Here is a 23,913-nt window from a genome sequence, read left to right as displayed (position 1 = left end):
TTTAGGTTTGCGCAACATATTTTTATGAGAAATTCTTTGAAGGCTTCCTTGTTTGCTGTTTGTTGTATGAGTCTAGTTTTAAGTGATAAATAATTACTTCTTTGGAGACCAAAATCCTCTTTCTTTTCTCTTTATCGAATTGTCCGAGGGCTTACCAACACTATTTATGTAATTTAATTTATAATATAAAGTTAACACAAGCTTTAACGAAGCATTGTAATATGAAGTGTATTTTGCCCAGTTAAGGTAAAGTGTACGTAGAATAAACTAGTGTTTACGCTGCATACACTTAATATAAATTAAACCAATGAGAAACATCTGTTTTACTAAATTGTAATGTTTATTAACATTGTTTTACTAACTAAAATGTATACAGTGACTGAACTATCATTTCATATGAAAACATAGAAGAAGTTGATACATAAAGGGTTTTAATAAAACGTATCACTTACTATATTTCCTATCATCATCATAAGACCATAATATTATTATGTTATGTTCCAACTGCTGGGGCCTGGGACACAGGCCTTAATCCACCACGCTAGCCAAGAGCAGGTTGGCAGATGACATATTATTATATCGACGAATTTTTTATTCTTCAACATCTAGGATACTTCATTATGTTTTCCTACACCGTTTCGAGCTATTCTCTTTAGATACTCTTTTAAAATAAATTTGAAGGCTATTTAGTTATAACCAATCTCTATTTCCAATTACAATGTATGTAAAGTAATCTATTTTGAAACGACGCTTGTAATTAAAAAGAAAAACTGATATGCACATGACATGGCTTGATTAGTTCGTTCTTTACAATGCAAGACAAAACACATACTTGATTGGCGGTTTTCATTCTTATTGCAGTGAAATGTAATGCACTCAATGAGGTATTGTGTTACAGCCTTACGTCATACTTATTCGTTGGTTATGTTGATTTGGTGAAATATGTACGCTGTAGTGTATTCTTATATAAGGTAGCAATGTTTTGTTCGGGAAAATTATGTACAGTACCTATATTTGGAGAGTAACTTATTTGTCAGGCAGTTACGTCAATTACCTAACTTTTTCTTATAGCATTTTTGTAAAGACAACTTCGTGATAAAGTGTACAAAGCATACAAAGCTATTATTTATTAAGCTATTTATCTTTAATCAGCTTCGATTTAATCAGCTTTTAAGGGACATACTTTCAGAATCTTTTATTTGTTGATATCGTTTTGATGGGCTTGAGGAAAGCTTATTTAGACGGATCAGTGTTTTTTTAAAGATAAATCAAAGTATTTTATGATAACGGTTTTATATGAAAGTAAATTCTATTAAAATTTATTAACACGTTTCAGAACTGACGCATAATCGAATCGCTACATGTTTAAACTTCCAGAACGTTCTAAAGCCATACCAGTAAAATTATACGTAGTTTCTATTTAAAAGTTCGATATTAAATGCTGTATTAAGGCTATTGGAAATACCTTGATTTCAAATAGCGTATATTGAATGGATATTCTTACAGGCAGGTATCCGTGACCGCGTTTCAGAGCGTGCTCATATGTTGCCCATTCTACTTTACTACGTGAGCGAAATAATATAAAAATACGTTTAATGAAGGCTGGTTATCTGAGCACAATTTTGATATGAATCATTTTAAAATGTACAAGATGTGTTTCAGCTTTGGTGTATCGTGTTTACACATAAAACGTAGTAGGTAGGTAGGTGGCTTCGTTCACGCGAAATTTTACAAAGTTTGCACTATTATAAAAATCTATTGTTAATCTTGTGTTTGAAACTGATTAAGCGTTTTGTTATCCATCGAAAAGCGGCCAATTTTTTCTATATTCGGTCATTGGATAAGTGGATGTAGAAAAAAATACATTATTTTTATGTTTTTTTGCAATTTACGTTCTATATATATTATGTGCATAAATATTGGAAAAAAAATTAAAGATTACAAAAATCGATCGTGAAGCTGGATTGGAACTCGTGTATTCTACCGTAAAATGTTTAGCGATTAGTAATACCTTTACATACTGCATATTCTGCATTGGCATTAACCAGCAACCACTATTCCTATCATATTACGGATAAAATAACTTATAAAGCTTATGCAATAAATACGAAGTTAATCCGGTTAACATCTAACTTTCAAAGAAACAACTGCTTAGTAGCTTCAACTTGTTATCGTATCTCATATTTCCTGTTTATGAAGAATATTGTAATGCTCGCATTTTTCCCGCGGTTTTGTGTTGTGCTTTATATTGGGATTAGTAGTCGTTATCGATTCAGATTTCCATTTTTTAATTCAGCATTTTTAAGACTTTTTCCTTTAAGAATGGGATCTTGTTCTTGTTGAATGAAACATTAAAATCTAGAGTTCAATATTAATTATTATCGTAAACGTAACAGACATACATATTACATACCAATAGATTGACATATTTATTTTCTACAAAAAAGTAGGTAAAAAGTACAAAAGAAGTAGTAAAACCTATATGTATTTCAAATAAGTAAAATATTTGTAATTAAAATTGTATAAGTAGGTAACTTATACATCAAAAACACAGCTTTTGCATGATTGTATGTTCAATGAAAATGAACATGTTCATATTATACATTTTCAACTTAAACAAAATAGGTAACTATCATGAAAATTTTCATGCGTGTTTGTTCCGGCATCTATGAAGCAGTCGATTTTGATGGAAAATTCATTATTCACCGTCTTTTTTCAAAGTCGTATTATTTAAGGCCATTTTTTATATGGAAACCAAGTAGATTAAATAATTTGTAAGCATCTGCCATTACTATTACAATTGTATGTATATTTTATGATATATAGATATTCCTATTCCTTTCCGTAAATATTTCTTACATGAAGCTCTCATCAGCGCATTGTATCTGAACCTCTTATACGCATTGCGGCGCAGCGTATAATTCTCAAGAAAATTTTTCATGTCAATTGTATTAAGGCAATTTAGTAAAGTGGGCATCAAGACAGACCCTGTAGCGTCCCGGACGCCTGCTCCGAATGGATTACTGTAATTTGCCAATTAATTATGATAATTGTGTCTTTGCCATCGTCCAAACGTTTGTTTGGAATAAGAAGCTCTTCGTAAGCCTTAATGGTCTTTGATGGTAAGGATTTTGAGTGAAATTTCGCTGATAAAGGTGGTTTGTTGTTGGTTGTATATTTTAAGTGTAATAGGTATTTTTGTGCAAGTGTTTGGTTTAAGTCCTTGAGAAATACCTACCTTACCTCATAGTAAAAAGTGAAAACCGCATCATAATCCGTTACAATGGTTTAAAGGAAAAAGACAGAGAGGCGGAGAGCAACATTGTTTTATAGTTTATACTATGTAGTGATATAGTAATGAAGCCAAACTATGTTACTTGAAAATATACTAGCGGTTTCGTATATCGGGATGAAAAGTAGTAGCCTATATGAGTAGTAGCTTCATCTTTCTTAGTGCCAAATTTCATACGGATTTGAACAGCTTTTTACGTGAAAAAGTAAGGAGCATCAATCCATCAAAATTCTTCCGGCAAGGGAACTAGGGAACTGTTCAGTTATTCCAATTCCATTACACACATGATATTATATGTAAAAAATATCACTACATAGCATACAACAAAGTCGCTGTTGCTGTCTGTCCGTCCCTATGTATGCTGAAGTCTTTAAAACTACGCGACGGAGTTTTATGAGGTGTTTTTCAATAGATAGAGTGGTTCTTCAGGAAGGTTTATTACTATAATTTGTTAATTTTTCTACAAAGCGGACGAAGCTGCGCGCGGAATGCTAGTTAGGCTAGCTTAGTTAGCTATAATATCTAAAGCGGTATTTGATATTGAGCCCAATGTAAAGTCCTAATCTTAACACTGTAATAGATATACATTCTTTGTGATATTTTATTTGTGTAATTCATTTTACGATTTATTTGTCTCAACATAATGAGACTACTCTTCAACTCAGTAATGTAAAAACTAGATAAATGCTCCTGCAACAGAGTCAACACTGACATTTAAAAACTTTTAATACTCAATAAATTCCCTTGTCGACAGCATAATGTATGAACTTTTTAATCGCCAAGTTAAATGAAGTATGAGTAAGAACATTTGTGTTATAAAAGAGTTTCTAAGGGATGGCTTGAATTTTATGATAAAAAAAACAAATGTTTTAAACATTGTTTACAAACGTTATATTTTTATGAACTTATAAATAGATCCATCCATTCAAAGTCATACATCAATCATATTTATGAACTTTTCTTTATTGATGTTATTTGTTTGCATTTAGGCGAGTTTTGTAACAGGAAATACGGTATCTATGATGGATTTAAAATATTTATTCCTTGTGATGTCTTGGCCAGGCTTTATATTTTATTTTAACTCTATAAAAGCGCTCAAAAGTAAAGACATGCAATGAAAAATTTACCAATACATACTTTATTTTAAAATTAATCATGCTAAGGCTTAGCATGATTAATTATTATTTAATCATGCTAAGCCTTATCAGACAATTATATAATTATCTAAAACATGCGATTACAGATTGAAAGCTTCTAATCTCCGTTAATTTATCTTGTCTCTGCTTGCTGAAATTCGGTCAGGACATCATTTTTGGAAGAATTTCAAATACACACCAGACACCTTATTTTGATGTTAGTTTATAATTCGTTTAGCATAGTACTAAGTTAACAAAAATAGACAGATTATACAAACTTAACAAGCAAAATTTTCTGCAAATATCGTGTAATAAATAACATCGGATACAGAATAGAAACTCAAACTAATCAATGTTATCCAAGAACATTTAATCCATTCAACAAACCACGTAATTTTCGCACAAAAATGTTTAGATTGCGCGCGAAAAAAAGTTCAAAAGCACAGATTACAGAGGCGGCATGAATTTCACAGTGTCATATATCAAGGAATACTTCCGTGGAATGCGCACCGCAAAATTAAAATAAAAATGTGGAGTGATGCTCTGAGATACGAAGCACTCTTTCCGTCCTATATTCGTATATTACTGGATGACTTTATCTACCTGATGGCGTACGTATGTAATAAGCCGGCTTTTTATTTTTAAATTTATTCTTATGCAAGAATTTTTCTTGATCAATAATTATTAATTGTGCCTATTAAGTCTCAAATTTTTATGGGACAATAGTTGTTCAAGAATTCATATTTTGTACGTATTAATCAATGTATATTTTAATCTATACTAATATTATGAAACTGAAGAAATTGTTTGTTTGTTTGAACGAGCTAATCTCAGGGACTACTGGTCACTTTGAAAAATTATTTCAGTGTTAAATAACCCATTTATCGAGAAAGGTTATATATTATCATCACGCTAAGACCATCAGGAGCGGAGCACTGCGGGTAAAACCGTAGGGCACTGGTAGTTGCAAATATAAATTTTGCTTCATTAGGATTGATCACCTTCTTTTAGTGCCGTTTTCAGTCTCCAGTTTTTCCACGTTCTTACGTATAATCTTTTATATCTTTGTTTATGTATTTTTAAGAAAATGTCCTATTACGTTTTTGGTAAATTTTTGCTACATTTACACTCTCGAGAAGGAAATAGAATGTCTTCCAAACAAACTATTATTGTAACATTAAGCATATGACATGTTTGAGTACAAAAGAAAATGCACGTCATAACATACCTTTCCCGTTGACAGCTTCCCCATTCCATAAGCAGGAATGCATATCTCTATTTTATATACATTATACATAATGCAAATACACTCGTAGACGCAGGTGTGGTTTACATCTGTACAAAGTGGCTGTCGCGATCATAGTGAATATTTATATCACGAGACCGTTGTAATAAATCGTAAATTAAAATGAAAATTTCATGAAGCATCTGAGAGTCTTGACGAGTCTGGATTTTTATTATGAATGCTTAATGGTACAATTTGAGAGGTAACGTTGTTATTATAATGTGTGTATTGTTATGAGTGCTACAAGGGCAAATTAAAACGTAATAATTATCATTTCAACATAGGTAATACTATTTAAAGTCCTTTAGAACGAGCATTTATTTCATTATTTTTCAGTGTTTACATACAATTACAATTTATATTCATGTAAAAGTATAGAAATATAAAAAGGCTACTAAAACGATTTATACAAGCCAATGCTTCCCTAGCTAGGTTACTGGGCAACTTGTCTTTAGGAGAATTAGCTTGCCTCTAAAAAAAATTCACAAAATCCTCTTAGCAAGTGCTAAAGACATATTGTTTTCGCCCTATATTGTTAAAAAAATTATAATAATGCGTAGAGTTGATTTTAAATATCAAGATGGTTAATAGATTTCTTATATCCAATACAATAGATTCATTTTCTGCATGTATTAAAGAATGTGTATTATAAATAATTACTGAACCATTATTGGATACATGAATAGTAAACACATGAATTCGTTCGAAAACTTCTTCTTTAAATAAAATCAATGAAGACGCAAATGTGTGCTCGGTTATAAAACTGGTTGGAAGGATTTCTTAATGTCAAAGGATAGTGCAATTTCTCGGATGGCGTGCTAACGTGGGTTTTAATCCTGGCCATTCTTTGAGGTGTGCTTAGCAAACGGATTTTTCTTTTCACATTTAATACAATTTCTTTTAAAACTTTAGTTTTTGTGGTGTAAAATGGTACATGTGTAAAAGGAAATATGATCAATATTTACGTCTATTTAAATATGATGAATGATTACTTACGTAAATTAAAATTTATGTGAACTGTAAAATGATTTGAAAATCGTTATTCCATATAGATACAACAAAACAATAAAAGATGGTCAAATTAGCATCGATCAACTTATTTCAACGTCTATAAATTAGAGGGACACATTCCAAAATCCTTGTATCCTTATTGTATTTCATGAAGGTGCAAAAATTTGGGAAGCACGACACAGACAAACACAACAAAGTAACACGTATGCGTCCGGTTTAAAAATGTTTCTGTTGTCTCGTAATTTCATCACATATTTTATCGACAAAGCCAGCAGTTCCCTTACTATTTTCTCTTGTATTACAACTGTCTATGATATATAATTCTTGACGGCTCTAATCCCAAGACATATAACCATCTAGAACAATTTATTTGATGGCTGTATCTTACAACTTGATGCAATAAAAATTGACTGCGGACCAGACTGTATTTTTCATTTTTATCGGAGCGTTTAACTGTGTTGTTCGCTTGGAAAATATAATGAGGGTCGATAACCATGTTTTTTTATAAATATTTTATTTGTGTTAAGATCTAATTTATCACTAATGATATTAGTGCTTGGGTAATGATGGTGAATTTCTTAAATCATCCACCGAGTTCATATGTGATTTACGAGTATCATTCGAGAAAATGACACAGACACAGACACAGGATTCCGTTGGATAAAACTTATTAATAATATCTATTTATAACAATCCACGCTTACATGACCAAATTTTTAAATTCCTTCTTGAATTTCGGACTTTTATTCCTAGAATCTAAAATCTAGAATATAGAACATAGCTCGTTTCAAAATATAAGTCCAAATAAATAAAAAGTGTAATTGAAAATTCTTTTCATTTCAGACGTTACAATCGAACAAATGTATAAAAATACCTATATGAATTTCTTGAGAAATACACTGTCTCAGTGAAATAACTTGGAACATGTCGTGACAAAGCCCCACAATTGTTTTAGAAGTCACAAGCTTCCTAGCTGAGATTCCTTACAAAAACTGGATAAAGACGACAATCCAAGACGAGGAAAACTATGATTACGATGATATATTTTGGATACGTAGGTAAATGTTTTATTATAACTGTATTAAAAGTCGAAGGCTTTTTTGAATTAAACGACAATTAAACGAAATGAAAAGACTCAAATTATATGAATAATTTTATCTATTAGCAAGCCTCGGCTTCGCCCGTGGTCCATGTTTACGTTTCCTCTCCATTTCTTCCATCCTCGTACTTCAAGGAATATTATAAAAAAAAAGACGGGTTGCACTCCGGGAGTGCCGGCAGAAGTGAAAACTTGATTATTAACGTTCAGCATGTTTGATATTTTGGAATGGAAAATGGATTAATTGTCTTACGCATGGAATATAAGGGCTAAAAAAAAAAATGTGAGCCGTCATGGGACGCCTGGCAGATGTGAAACATCGTTCGGTTTACAAGTGAGCCTATAGATGTGTATAGCGTGGCGACCCGTCGCCATGGCAAGCGTCGCCACGTCAACAATTCGGTTTACAAGTGAGCCTATAGATGTTTCACATCAAAAAAAAAACATCCGTCTTACGCTTTTTCGATCAGGCCACGTGTCCTGACGCGAGTTTAAGATTTTATACCCAACGCCGCTAAAGAAGTTTTCACTTCAAAAATAACGAACTCGGTTCTGTCTCGGTTCTTAGAAACACATTTGGCGAATAATTTTTACTATATAGATATTTTTTTAATACATTTAGTTGCACTTGTTAATTTAATTACGAATATTATATAATGCTAGCAAAGCTATATGTGGATGTAGTTCCTTACATCGTTGTAAGGATCTAAGATGTGCCATTTGTCACGACAATCTCCTCAGCTAGATGTATGTATTGCCTACCTTAAAAAAATCCCAAGAAATCTTTACTTCAGTTTAATAGATTATGAATGGGCAGGTACTTTACAGGTTGATTTATTATTTTTGTAGTTCCAAGACCTAAAAATGAGTTCAAATTGTAGGTCCTTTATGTCATTGTTTAGTACCTATAATCATTGTATATACTACTATAAGAACATGTAAATGGTTATATATTGGAATTACGACTCTTTTCTCCTTGGAACTCATTTCTTAAAAGCTTACAATAAATTAGCTATGAATCCCTTCATCCAAGGGCCATTGGTCCTCTATTTTATGTGGTTGAAAATTAAATTCATTTCTTTTAATTTCCAATTCTTGTTTCTTGTAATAACTTAATAAGTAATACTTAACTAAAAATGACCTACTGTATTAATTATGAATATGAGCTTTTAAATGGATTATATATAGATACAATAGATTACAACAGCATTCATTGTTATCATTAATATAATATAATATTATACTTATGTATTACAAAGTCGGTTAGTAACACCATTTATAACTAAAGAAAGGTCGAACCGATTCTTGTGTTCATTTATTTGTCGGATTTGTCTCCGCCCCAAAGAAGAATAACTATATATAGGCACAAAAATAAATCTGTAGGTAATAATATTAATGGTTTAGAGCTGAGGAATTAATTTGTTTGAACATGGTAATCTCAGGAATAGTAGTTGCTCGATTTAAATAATTCTTTCACCATTCGTTATCGGAATCCTTGAGTGCTATAAGCTCTAAAATATTTACCACAGGCGAAGTCAGCACGAACCTTAGTTGTACATAATATTCAAATTTAAAACTGCAAATGCTATGTCTATTTTAATGCATTAAAAGTTCGAAATTCGAGTTAAGCTGATATTTATTGAAGGAAGCCCCAAATTAGATTTCAAGGAATATTCTAACTCATATAATAATAAAATATTATATTCGGTATAGCAATTTAATATAGGGTATTAGAACATATTATTATCATACACTTGATGAATACCTGAGGCGTAAACGTGTTAAGTTTCCGTTAGCGAAATTATTACACCTACGAAGATTGGTTTTGTTATTCACAAAGCAATTTGCTCTGAAATTAAAATTAACAACGGTTAAGTATTATATGCGTACAATGTAGTTTAGTTTATACGCTACACAGTACACTATGGAACGTATTTGTAGTTGCATTATTATCTTACTATAGCCGGTCGCTTTACTTCGCTTGTATTCCATCATAATATTAAACTAGCTTCCGCCCGCGACTCCGTCCGCGCGGAAAAATTAAGAAAAATTAAGATTTTTTATTTTTCTACGTATTTTTCCGGGATAAAAAGTATCCTATTTTATGCCCAAGATAATAAGGTATAATTATACCAAGTTTCATCGAAATCGAACCGTTAGTTTTTACGTGATGCCTTCACATACAGACAGACAGACAGACAGACAGACAGACCGACAAAAAAAATTTTTTATCACATATTTGGGTTTGGTATCGATCCAGTAACACCCCCTGCTATTTATTTTTTTAATATTTTCAATGTACAGAATTGACCCTTCTACAGATTTATTATATGTATAGATATAAACCAGATACCTAAGGAGATAATTTTTTTTATCGTTTAACCAGATAATACGATTTAATTAAAACGAAATACGTTTAAAGATTTAATGATGAGTACTAAAAACTTTGTACCGTTCAATATAGGCACCTAATTCACTAATTATAGAGGTTTAATTGTGAAATATAAATTCATAGTAAAAACGACACTTTTATCAACTATTCATATTTATAACACCGATTATAATTCCAACACAAATCCTATCTGGTAAATGGTTGTGTATTTATATTATAGGTACTTGTAATTAAGGAATTTCGCATTCTGAATATCTGAAAAAGATTTGTAGGGCCAGTTTTCTAATATCCTGTGGGATTTTTCTTTTTGTCTCGCATCAAACGCAAAACAAGTTAGCAGAGGAAATGAGATTGAAAGCGTTCTTTATTCTATTTTTATTTGTATTGAAGTAAATACGTAAGTATTGACGATTCTTTACAGATCGATGAAACGAAATTGACATATTCTGCTTATATATGCTGAAAATAAAAGCTGTCAAAATTATTTTTTATTAACAACTAGCGGTCCGCCCCGGCTTCGCCCGTGGTACATTACGTTTTCTCTACATAAGAACCATCCTCGTACTTCAAGGAATATAATAAAAAAAGAATTATCGAAATCGGTTCAGCCGTTCTCAAGTTATGCACTTACCAACACATTTTGGGATTCATTTTTATATTATAGACTAGCGGTCCGCCCCGGCTTCGCCCGTGGTACATATTTACGTTTTCTCTACATAAGAACCATCCTCGTACTTCAAGGAATATAATAAAAAAATAATTATCGAAATCGGTTCAGCCGTTCTCAAGTTATGCGCTTACCAACACATTTTGCGATTCATTTTTATATATAAGAGAAGATAGAGAAGCTGTTGACAATCTCGCCTGATGTTAAGCTTAGATGTGGTCTAAGATGGAGCTAGAAACTTCCCAAGAAAGTACCCGTTCAATCTATGCTTGAAGACCCCCATATCCCCATCGGGGAACACAGATTCAGGAAGCATGTCCCAGTCCCTTAGCGGTTCGAATGAAGAAAACGTATCAAGCATCAATACTACGTATTGAACTAGAATTTTGTACTTATTTATAGAAATAATATGTAAGAAATAGTTGTTTTAGAAACGTATTCTTCGTTTCTTTATTTTTATCGCTTAAGCAGGCAAACGGGCAACTAGGCCAGTCAACTGATTGAAAGTGCTTTCGCATAGTTAAAATTAAAACACACATTAATACCTTCACTAATATCCATACTTAATATTATAAATGCGAAAGTAACTCTGTCTGTCTGTCTGTTACTCAATCACGCCTAAACTACTGAACCAATTTGCATGAAACTTGGTATGGAGATATTTCGATACCCGAGAAAGGACATAGGCTACCTAATTTTATTGCGAAATATGTACCACGGGCGAAGCCGGGGCGGACCACTAGTATTATATAACTGAAGAGTTTGTTTCTTTGAACTCGCTGGTGTTGGATAGCCCATTTATTGAGGAAGGCTATAGTTTATAATTATCATCTATGTATCATCACGCTAAGAAGCAACAGGACACACGTGGGTGGAACCGCGGGGCGCAGCTAGTTTTTATATAAACCTCGACATTATCAACTCACCATTATCCGAACATAAGGTTCATCAATCACACAACACTGTAGACATATACTTTCATAACAAATCACCGCTTTCCCCGAATCGATGTATGCCATTGTAACAACCCAAAAGACATCGCTCAATCCATTACATTCCATTTACAATTCACACTTTACTGAGTTACTGAAAGCGCATTAGATGGAAGAGGGTACCAATAAAAATGTCTCGTTTAAAATAATATTGTTGAACTTTATTCCTTTTAACGCCTTATAATCTGACGTCTTTTTGTCTCGTTTATTGTAACTGGTTTTGTAAACATAACATAATAACAATTTCACGTGATGTTTGGTAAATAAAAATTATCATTAAGCTTCCCTAACTGTCTACGCTTCCATCTGTACATGATATTATAATAATAATAATAAATAAATAAAATCTTTATTTGAATTCATACATAAGTTTGACATATTGGATTGGGGTTCAGGCCCCCTTACTAGGTATATGTAGTATGTATATATTCTATTATAACTACATTTCCACTGCAATTAAGTAAAAATAAGAAATATAGTCGTAAAAATGAATCAATGTATAAGATCCCTACCTATTCATTTTTACTTCATTCGTATGTAAAAAAATATTATTGTTAGTGGTCTTTTACTATATCATCTCAAATTAGATAATAAACAAAACCCATAACTTTTCTCAGCCTATTTATATAAATACATATATTATTTTAATTCTAGTAAAACTGTCTTCTAGATACAACCTACCTTTACAAAGCGAATATCGATTTTATTTATCTGAATAAATCATTAAAACAATGAGATATAAGAGAAACCCTTGACGAAGAGCTGTGTATGCAAAATATATGTGTAAACAAGATAGGAATAGCTGTTCTCAATATTATGCAAATTTCTTAGTATACACATGCTTTGATAAACAACTCTATCTTATTTGTATCTATATTATATTTAAGATCAAGATGGATTCAAAGTACATATTATATTGGGGCATGTGTTATTAATATTATATAGATTATTATATGAAAAAAACTTTCGCATTCGTTTTTAATTTGAAAATAATGTTATCCACTGATCTGACAAACTCTACACCTTGGTCAAAATATGTGGCTTGGCCGTTCGTTACTACAAGAACTATTGTATAACACAAAAGTAATGAACAGTGAATTAATTTTTCACCTTACGCCGATGTGAATGTAGCGAAATGGCCAAGCCACATAATATTTTGACTAAGGTGTAGAGTTTGTGAAGTTAGGCCTTGTAGAGTTAGGGCGTGTAGTGTTAGAAGCTTGACTCTACATGAGATCTGATAACTTTTTGACAGTGCGAGTCATATGGACTCGTCTTGGCAACATTTTACATGAAAATGTTTTTGGTGGGATTATAATATGCAGTTTCTACTTTGTATGGCTATTACTAAAAGCACCATCTTTGTTTTATACCCTTAACAAAATTTCTGCATTAGACTCCTCCAGGAGTTATGCCGAAATTTAGTTCCACTTATTTTTCCTAGATGGCTCTATTTTAAAGCATATTTCATCTTCATATATTTTTTATATTTTTGAATAAGGTTATAATAATCTTTCTGGATTTATCTACTAACAGCTGTTCCCGTACCATGATGTTTTAAAACAGCATTATTTCCAGTTTGTAAAAAGGACAGCGCCATGGCTCCCTCACTTTCCCACTCTAGTAAAAATACAGCCATATTATTATATTATGGACATCATGGTCCCAGGTCCATGATAATTTTTGTATAAGTATCAAAACAAATATAAACTACATTCATAACAATAATACATTAGTAATACTTCTAATATAAATGTTACTAATATCACATTGTCATACCTGTGGTCTTACCGTTTTAATCTTGGTTTTAATCAACTGACATTTTTTAAATGGTTTTGTCTAGCCCTGTCTAGCCATATTAATATAGGTAATAATTGACTATACTTTTCCTCAATCGCCAATCATCATAAAACTATTTAATTAAATTATGATAAGCTAACGGGAACAGGAACGTCATAATATAATCAATTACCTTGTTATATATTTGGATACATTATGACACATTAATTTCGGAAAACCAACAGGAAAATAGGAATATAATTATTATATCGTTACAGTTAGTTCATACGCGTCCATCATGTGGTCAAATACAATTTGTGTTATATTATTTATTTGTTGTATAATAAAAGTGAATACAAATCCAGGTGATTCTTATAAATAACTTCCACGTAACATGTGTTTGGGTAAAATTTAATACTATTTTTTTTTCTTCTAGCAAACACTGATGAAGAATCGAGTGACTATGAAAAGGATGGATCCAAAATAAATGCTGTAAGTCTATTAAGACGCTTTCATTAGCATCACCTGTGATCACCTGTATGTTTGTGTGTATGTCACCAACTTCTTTAGACTCATTTTGACCCACTTTTAACGGCATAATATTTTAATCCAAACTTTGTACACCTATCAATGATACGTCATACGTGACAATACCATAAGTTTACGGGCTCTTTCAATTTATGCGTTTCGTATCGGACCGCTACAGTGCCGTAGCGGTGCGTTTGTCGTACGGCGCACGGCCGGTCGTTTGTTTTCATACAAAATGCACGGTGCGGCAGCAGCGCGGCGTCCGTACCGCGAACGCTCGATATCAGGACGGCAACGTCGCAAGTCCCATAGGGATGTCGAAAATGCTATCGTATCGATATGTATATCGTATCGATGTTTTTTGAAAATATCAATATCGATATTGATATTTTCATTAAAAAATATCGACATATCTATATGATTTGACAGAGAATATTCGTGCTCTAAAAATTAATTTTTTGGTCTAATCTAATTCAATCATCTTTTACAGAGGCGTAGTTTTTGTTTATTTTTTTGTTTGATGTTTATCAACAAGAGCACTAACAGTAATGTTTCTTCGTCAGAGTCCATGGCTTAACTGGTGTCAAATAAATTTAAAACAGCACTAGCATACAAACGCACGGCAGTCAAATACGCTTTCAATTTAAGCGTTTGGTAACGGACGGCTAACGTACTGCAACGGCACGGCAGCGGGTTATAACTAGCGGCACGGAAAACGTGCGGTAGCGGTCCGATACGAAACGCATAAATTGAAAGAGCCCTACGAGTTTATCTTATTAAAGCGTGTATTCGAGTTGTATTTAACTGTATTTATTTTTATGTTTATAATATAAGCAATGTATAAATTATAAATGTATTAATTATTACCATTATATTAACAAAGTACATAAGGTAATTTGTTTTTATATGAAAATTATGTTTCAGGTTTCTAGTGGTGGGCGAATAAGATTAGAATTAGGTATTTCATCAGTGTTATTTAATTTATTTTTATTTGCTGGGAATTTTTCAAATTAGTTCCTGAAAACTGAATTCATTTGACCAATTATTTTTCGCTTATACATTGAAAAGAAATATTGTCTCTATATTTTAGATGAGTTTTACTAATACAATTTAATTGATTTTAAATTATCTGTTGCCCATATTGTATCTATACGTAAAGTGTATTTGACTGTTTATTTGTACGTTGTTGAATAATACTATAAAAATAATATAATACATGAAAGCTTCTGTATGTTTCAGATAAATGTGCACTTAAAGTTGTAAGTAGTACTTGTTTTTATTGTTGTTATAAATTTTACTAAAATAGCAGCTAGTCTTAATACTATTATAAAGGCGAAAGTTTGTAAGGATGTATGGATGTATGGATGTTTGTTACTCTTTCACGTAAAAACTACTGAACCGATTACAATGAAATTTAGCACACATATAGAGGGTAACTTGGATTTACACATAGGATAGGTTTAATCCCGGAAATCCCACGGGAACGGGAACTATGCGGGTTTTCCTTTGAAAACGGGGGCGAAGCCCCGGGCGGAAATCTAGTTTCATATAATTTTGCTTGACTTCAAACATGAAAAAGTAAATTTGATTTTTTTAATTTCAATATTTATCACTAACCACTTTCCGAGATAAAACTACCTATGTAGGTTTCTTTAAACCAAATTTGATCCTAATCGGTTCAGTGTCAAGCGTGAATAAATGACAGACAAACAGTTACTATCGCATTAACAATTAGGACATTAAGTTTATTGTAGCGAATTTTACAAAAAATGTGATTAGTACTAGATACATATATATTAATTTTTCAGGGTATAAAAAGCCAGGCTGATACAAATTTATTTGAAACAGGTAACTATGAGTTTCATGTATAAAAAATGTGTATGTCGTTAGATAGCTACTAATATATTTAAATATAGAGTAGGTACGTACAAACTTTGTCACAAACCGACTTTTTATTTAAATCTCTATCACATTTTCGAAATTTATAATATTCATATTATTATCATATTTAAGTTATAAATAACACTTAAATATATGTTCGTAAAATATATTCGACACAAGTACGCTACAAGTATCTACTTAGTTGTCTTATGTTTTTTTTTATATTGTTCGAGAAAAAGTAAATAAGCCGGAAAGAATTATGCAAGCAATTAAGGGAGATCCTGGGACGAAAGGAGAAAAAGGAGATGTTGGTCTGACAGGAATGCCAGGGAATCCTGGTACTAAGGGAGATACGGGAGAAAAAGGAAGTAAGGGTGATACAGGAGCTGCTGGGACAAGAGGAGATGTGGGTAGCAAGGGAGAAAAAGGAGAAATAGGTGAAAGCCGTCAGGGATTGGTTGGACTGCCAGGACCTAAAGGGGATACCGGGATGGCTGGAAAACCAGGAGAAAGGGGCGAGCCGGGTCCTCTGGGGCCAAAGGGTGATCGAGGGGAAGACGGTGGGATGGGACCTCCGGGACTTAAAGGTTTTAAAGTATGTTTACTTGAAAATTGTAATTATATTTCATATTTCAATCATATATCAATCAATCAATATGAAAATTAGATTTGAGACTGCAGTTTAATATAATTAAAAAAAACAGAATTTTTTGATAATCACTTATAAGTTGGTCACCAAAAGTTACACTTGGTACTTTAGTAGATATCGCTTTAGGTCATACGGCCAGGGGTTCATTCAATTCAAAATTTCTTTTTCTTTTTCATTTGATTTGGTTTCATAAGGTCTTACTTAAATTTTTGTTCAAAGGGTGAAAAAGGAGAACCAGGAGTCTACAATAGAGATAGTAAGTTAGCCTATTTTTTATTATATTACTTATAAATTAATAATTTTTGTTAACAGCAAAAACATTTCAGGTATTACAGGGCCAGAGGCACCATCCGAGCTTCCTGGAACTAGTTCGAATCCAGCTAAAACATGCATTGATATTGACTCACGAGATAATGGTATGTATTTATTGTTTTCTTTTTTCTGCGACACATGTAATTCGATATTGTCTACTTTAAGTAAAAAGCTGAAAATTGGTTACCAACATACATTATATCTTAAAAACGGTACATACGCATTTCACGGCTAAACGTCAAAGTTAGATCGCATGATTCAACAGCTGAAATGAAGCTGTTTAGCCACATCTTGAGGTGGAACTTGCAGAGCGCTTAAAACCTATTTGGACCGTTTTACTTATTATTACATAAAGAGTTGTATTTGTACGGTACGAGAAATATAATACTTATCTGTTATTTTTTAAACTGTCTTCAAAAAAAGGATAAAGTTCTCAGGTCGAACGTATTTTTTTGGGTTTGTTACTTTATATTGGATGAAACCATATTATGATGATTCTTGGTCTCATTTGAATTTTGTATAGTTCTGACAATTTGAAGGCGGATTAGAATTTTGGTTAAAGAAGGGTTAATACTAGTACATCAGTCAGTATCGACATTCGAAATCGATGTATCCAACTTCGGTCAAGTGAATGGTTCATTGGGACTACAATAAATCTCATTTTGCAACCTTGTCCGCAGTCCGGAACATTGTTAAAATTGCAATTAAATTATTTTTTTGCTGTATGGTGTGAAAAAAATTCCAAAAGTTCTGCAAACTTGGGGAAGTTTTCGATATAATATTTCATAATATCACGTATTAAATTTGCAACCAATCTAAAACTTTTGGATTTATTGTGAATCGATTGTTTTGACTGACTGGAATAAGGGGAATATTTGTCTTCATAGGACTAGGCTATTTTGTAAGCCGGATATTTTGTGAAAGGGTGGTTAGATGTGTATACAGGCTGTAATCGTTAAGTGTGCACAAGCGATTATTAGAAAGTACTAACCCTAATGAGTAAAATAGCCATAATAAATTTAAAAAAATAAAACGAGAAATATCCAAAAATGTTACATTAAACGCTCCCATACATTTTATTTCCCATACATTTTGTATTCATAGCAGATTTTCGAAGTGATGTCCTCATTGTGCAATACAATGAGGAGCTCTATTTACAGTTTCTAAATGAACTTCCCTTCAAATTTGCGCAGTAATTAAAGCAGAAAACCAAAAAAAGAAAGAAAAAGAGAAAATCTTTCATATTAAATGTACATGGGATATTCGTATCTCATACTAAATGTATGGGAGGGTTTCGAGTTAATTTTTTAGATATTTCTCGTTTTATTTTTAGAAATTTATTATGGCCATTTTACTCATTAGGTTAAGTACTTTCGATATCAGTTTAAAGATTTTTGATATCTGCAATATTTTCGGAATAATCGCCTGTGCACGCTTAACGATTACACCCTGTATATTATAATATTATAACGTGTATTATTTGATGTTTGGTTTAATTGATATAATTTTATAATACCTCCTCTATGTTTTACTCTTTCAGGTTTTTATACAATAAATCCTGCGAATAAGTTTGATATCGAGTGCGATTTCGAGAATAAACGCGCGTGTCTTAAAAAGGATTCAAAGAGAGAGAATGAAAAATTTGACCTTTTAGAGCAACCATTTTTACTAAGCGCAGTTGGATTTAAAGTAAATACATTCTATGGTGTGAGTATTTACTAGAATATGTAGTATATTATGATTTATAGGAAAATAATTGGTCACTGTAATATAGGTTCAGCAAAATAACTCAACTCTTATCTGCTTATATATAAAAATGAATCGCAAAATGTGTTGGTAAGCGCATAACTCGAGAACGGCTGAACCGATTTTGATAATTCTTTTTTTATCATATTCCTTGAAGTACGAGGATGGTTTTTACGTAGAGAAAACGTAAATATGTACCACGGGCGAAGCCGGGGCGGACCGCTAGTTCTTAATAGAATTAAGAATAAGAGTTGAGTTATTTTGTTAGATATAATTAATATTAAGTACTTATGTATTAAAAAGACACCATTGTCTACTCACACATCAGCAAAGTTATTTGTTCCCAGTATCTATTCAAATTCAGATATAATCCGGAATATTATTTTTATTTTAGTTAACACTATCCCAACTAGCATACCTAAATTCTTGGACTGAAGGTGGCTATGAGAAGATTAGAATACACTGTGAGGATACCATAGTATATTCAGAAGAAAGTCCAGATAAATCTATACAGTTGGTACTATGGAATGATAATTTGATAGGTCCAAACCCGTCTCCTCACACTCCAATATATTATAAAGTAACCAAAGATTTGTGCAAGGTATGTATTGAAATCAAGAACATTCGAGTGAATATACCCATAATATTTCTAATGATTTTCTTGAGCTGAAAGTACTATTTTACTTTTTTAGTGTTAGCGGAAGATTTATAAGGCATTAATGAATAATATCCACATACCTATTAATTGTTACTTTCCTCTAACCGGAAATCATATTGATCATCTCAGAGATAAAGTTGATTTTGATCTTTGAAAAAAAAAACTGTGGAGATAATATGACTCCACCGTTAAGTGAAACTTTTTTTAGGCGCATTGAGAGTAAAATTTCAAGGTCGCGTCATGGGCAATACCGTCACGTCATGGAATAAAGTGACGATTTTGGTAGCTTTGAATCTTTCCAAAGAAGTTTCACTTCTAACACGTGTCCTCGTCACACGCGCTCTTTTTTATCTAGCAAAATTAGGGGTACTTAATTTTAAATTTAAATTGGTTTAGTTTGCTACACTACATATATATTTATTTAGTTTTATTATCCTCATTTCAGAAGGAAGAAAAGTATACGGAATTAGAAGTGTCATCAGTGACGAATACGCGCTTACCAATTGTAGATTTTTACATCAGAGACAGTATAAAATTTGCTAAAATATCTGTAGAGCTGTTGGAACTTTGTTTTAACTTTGAACTACCTGAACCTGAAGAAAGCTAATTGTTAATACGTTGTGCGAAATCGAAACAGGATATAATTTTTAAGAAATTTTAGAGTGTGTCTGTATCTAATGTTGCTTAAATATTATAGTTGTAAATTGAAATAAGTTGTACTTATTTTAGTTAAATGAAATTCATACCTTGCTAATGATATTTCTTTATGATTTAGTGAAGGTTTGTATATGTTTACGTACTAGAAGGAAACTTAATTAGAATTAGATTATGATTTAGTGAAGGTTTGTAAACATAGTTTGTAAATGTTTGTAAACTTAAAATTTCTGTACTTATCTACATGTTTATTCTACTCTTATGTAATGTATTACAGTTAAATACGTACAACAAGGTGAATTCAGCATCTAGTCATGTGCACTAGACTTTTATTTTATTCAAGTATCGACTCTATTAATTTACATAATGAATTTGATTTGAAACATTTAAATAAGCGCCATCTATGGATTTTTAGTGGAACAATCGTGAGTACTGCTGCGCAAACATAGCCATTTTGTGTTTGCTTCCGTATTTTATCCTAGATAGCTCTGTTTTCGTTGGACACAATAATATAATAATGGTTAATTTAAAACTTAATTCACACTATAAAAAGGCATGTAGCTATAATAATATATTATTATTGTCTAATAATAATATTCGCACACTAGGTTTCCGCCCACGGCTTCGCCCGCGTTTTCAAAGGAAAACCCGCATAGTTCCCGTTCCCGTGGGATTTCCGGGATAAAACCTATCCTATGTGTTAATCCAAGTTACCCTCTATATGTGTGCTAAATTTCATTGTAATCGGTTCAGTAGTTTTTACGTGAAAGAGTAACAAACATCCATACATCCATACATCCATACATCCATACTTACAAACTTTCGCCTTTATAATAGTATTATGAATTATGATTAAGATTAAGATAATATGTGTGCGATCTCAATTCTAAGCATGCAATGCATTATGCAAGGCAATTGGATAGGTGGTTATGGTCATGTAATAGTGGTATGTATTATCAATTATTAAAATGATAAAAGTAGACCTTAGATTGTTAAAATATAGGGGAATATAATATTATTGTCTGTGCTTTGATCAATGAATTTATCAGAAATATAAGATTAACGAAGTCACGTGTTCCAGTTCCAAATTATTGAATTTGGATTAAATTTAATACCGAATATCAATACGTTTAATCTTACGGTAGTCAGGTATGAAATGATATTCGAAGGAATATGAACGTTTAGAGCCGGTCTGGTTGCGTCTGATAACACAACAATAGATGTTTGGATACGTGTGATTGACTCAGTCGACTGTTGCGACGTGACATAGAATAAGTCAATAATAAACAGATGCATTAAATTATTATTTCATAGTATTATACTATCTGTGGCAATCTGTGGTAATACTAGCTTTGTGTTCAAACCCACTAGCGGGTTTCCACTTTCAAGGAGATAATTTCGTGATAAGCTGGTCTAAGTGGAGCCTAAATTACTTAGCTTTCAAATCGATTTAAATAGGTAAATAGGACTTTTTATGGCAATTCTCACCATCGTAAAAAGTTTATACATAAAATATTTTTTAATTCATTTCCAAAAAGATTATTATGGACAGTGTATTTGTTAATACATAGCACTCTTTATTCTAATCAATGATATTATGAAGCATCGATACGAGTAAACTTCCTTCCTTAGCCTTTCCTGTCGCTATATAATAATATCTCCTTTGGTTTACAGCAATCCCTTGACAGGGTAAGCCTACCTGTCATATAATATTGAAGCATATTGTAGGTAAGTTACAAAGGCAACTGATATAATCAGAACATGGTTAAAAATTTATAGCTTATTTTTCGATTTCTGTTTAACTTATTTGTCAGTATATATACAGTATCTATTTAGTAATTTGCACTTTAACCGACTCATAATGTATATGATATTATGTTTGTTCTTTTATTGTAAACATTGGTTATCTCAGGTTAATAAATAATAAATAAATAAATACACTTTATTTAGCACCATAAAAACAGACATTGATATAACTAAAAGAAAAAGACAATATTATAATGTTAAGCCAAAAAGGCGGCCTTATCGCTACTGAGCGATTTCTACCAGGCAACCTATGGGTAGGATTTTGAATTAAAAAAGGGGAAAAACAATGTTTCAAAACACAGGTTATTGGATATCTAAATACAAGTATGCAGAAAATATTTATTTATTTCTCACACTGTCACATCTGCTTAATAATCTTTATTCATTCAGCCGTCCGGCAATCATGGCTTTTGATTTATGCCTGCATTAGTCAGGTTGATGGAGTATTTCATTTACCTACCTTAACTTCGGTTCGACTAATCAAATTTTCGTAGATGTACCAATTAATAGTCTATTAGTAATAAATTTATGGACTTGGTGAACTATTAAAATAAAAGAGCGCCTAACGAGTTAAACCTAAAATTTATGAACCAAATACTGCGTCATATTATTTCTTCATTTGAAAGCTGTAAAGACAGATTCATCATCATCATCATCATTATCAGCCTACATTTGTCCACTGCTGGACATAGGCCTCAGTCATGGCACGCCATTGACACCGGTCGTTCGCTCGTTGCCGCCAGTTATGCCCAGCAACCCTGCGGATGTCGTCACTCCACCTTGTAGCAGGGCGTCCTACGCTACGTTTGCCGAGCCGCGGTCTCCACTTGAGCGTATACGCACTATGCGGGTAGCCTCATTGCGGGTAGCCGTCCGGCTGACCGCAAGCACAATTATGTACGTTATTCATTTCTATACGCACTGCGATGCGGCTACCCGCAGACCGCTCCGGTTGCTCAGAGCTACGTCACGAGTGACGGCCAGCCGGACGGTTGCTATACGCACTGTGCGGTTCAGTCTGCGGCTGCCCGCAATTGAGTGAGTGTGTGCACGTGGTTGCAAAATGCTTGCTCTCGTCTCGTGTTTGCAAATAAGGATGCACCCAGTACTTCTTTCTTTGCTTTTCTTCTTTACGTAACGTGTGTAAATGTAGTAAATAGCTGCAACTTCTTCCATTTTCATCTTTGAAATGGATTGACATGACCGCAAATCGCAACGGTTCTTCAACCGCACTATGCGGGTAGCAGCATTGCGGGTAGCCGTCCGGCTGGCCGCATTCGCAACCGCATCCTGCGGTCAGCCGGACGGCTACCCGCAGTGCGGCTACCCGCTTAGAGCGTATACGCATTATGCGGGTAACCGCATTGCGGGTAGCCGTCCGGCTGACCGCAAGCACAATTATGTACGTAATGCTGGCCATACACCATACTTTCTATCGTCCAATCGGCATGACGCTGTAGCTTGATCCAATCTGCAGTTTGTCCATAGAGACCACACACACAACGTTTGAATTGTCCAATCGGCAGCAACGTTCAGTTGAAGCCATGGCGTCACCGGTGACAGACGACGATGTTTTAGCCATTTTGGGCGTTTTATTCGTAAAAATGAAACAAAAAAAGGATTATATGCCGGGAAGATTGTTGTTATATATATGTACCTATTTAATGAGAAGTACCCAATGTGTTAAGTAATCTGGTACTTCATCTATCTCCCAAACAAATCTTATTAAAATCCGTAACCGTTGACATCTAAACATCCATATACTTTCATATTTATCCACCAAGCGAGCGAAGCGCCTATGCTTCAGCTTGGACGAAAAATGACCAGAAAATTGACCAGACTGAAGAGACGATCGCATACCGCCATACACGGTCCATTCGACATGATCCAATAGCCATGATCAAGCCAAAAGAATCGAAATTCGATTGTTCCGTCAAGTATAACTATCATGCCAAATAATGCCAATCCACTCCCACACATGGTCAGTTCTAACTGATCCAATCGGTAGCGTCATGCCAAATGGACG

General features: G+C 32.9%; 1 protein-coding gene across 2 annotated transcripts; it reads left to right on the top strand.

Annotated features, from left to right (window-relative positions):
* The first annotated feature begins 13,920 nt into the window (after positions 1 to 13,920).
* Positions 13,921 to 20,134, top strand: LOC149908558 (uncharacterized). 2 transcript variants are annotated; one of them, XM_090102310.1, is made up of 11 exons: positions 13,921 to 14,018; positions 14,090 to 14,145; positions 15,106 to 15,139; positions 15,421 to 15,440; positions 15,990 to 16,029; positions 16,296 to 16,651; positions 16,934 to 16,967; positions 17,038 to 17,127; positions 18,564 to 18,730; positions 19,164 to 19,370; positions 19,873 to 20,134. In XM_090102310.1, the coding sequence occupies exons 1-11, from the start codon at positions 13,952 to 13,954 to the stop codon at positions 20,032 to 20,034; spliced, it is 1,233 nt and encodes a 410-aa protein (XP_089958436.1). In that variant the 5' UTR covers positions 13,921 to 13,951; the 3' UTR covers positions 20,035 to 20,134. The 2 variants fall into 2 exon arrangements, with proteins under 2 accessions (XP_089958436.1, XP_089958435.1); XM_090102309.1 differs by having other exon boundaries at positions 16,296 to 16,657; positions 16,931 to 16,967.
* The last annotated feature ends 3,779 nt before the right edge of the window (positions 20,135 to 23,913 follow it).

The sequence above is a fragment of the Colias eurytheme genome, chromosome 5 (assembly GCF_061535395.1).
Source record: "Colias eurytheme isolate Ceu_HAF_F1 chromosome 5, ilColEury1 Martin Lab GWU primary, whole genome shotgun sequence".
Lineage (NCBI taxonomy): Eukaryota > Metazoa > Arthropoda > Insecta > Lepidoptera > Pieridae > Colias > Colias eurytheme.
The sequence above is the reverse complement of the archived record's forward strand: the minus strand, read 5'-3'. Positions and strand labels throughout refer to the sequence as shown.

Bases quoted from the DNA above. Each gene is read 5' to 3' on its own strand.
- LOC149908558 (XM_090102309.1), top strand. From the start codon at position 13,952: ATGTGGTCAAATACAATTTGTGTTATATTATTTATTTGTTGTATAATA. The intron at 14,019-14,089 runs GTGATTCTTATA...TTTTTCTTCTAG, and splicing joins AAAAGTGAATACAAATCCAG to CAAACACTGATGAAGAATCG. The intron at 16,030-16,295 runs GTAACTATGAGT...ATATTGTTCGAG, and splicing joins TACAAATTTATTTGAAACAG to AAAAAGTAAATAAGCCGGAA.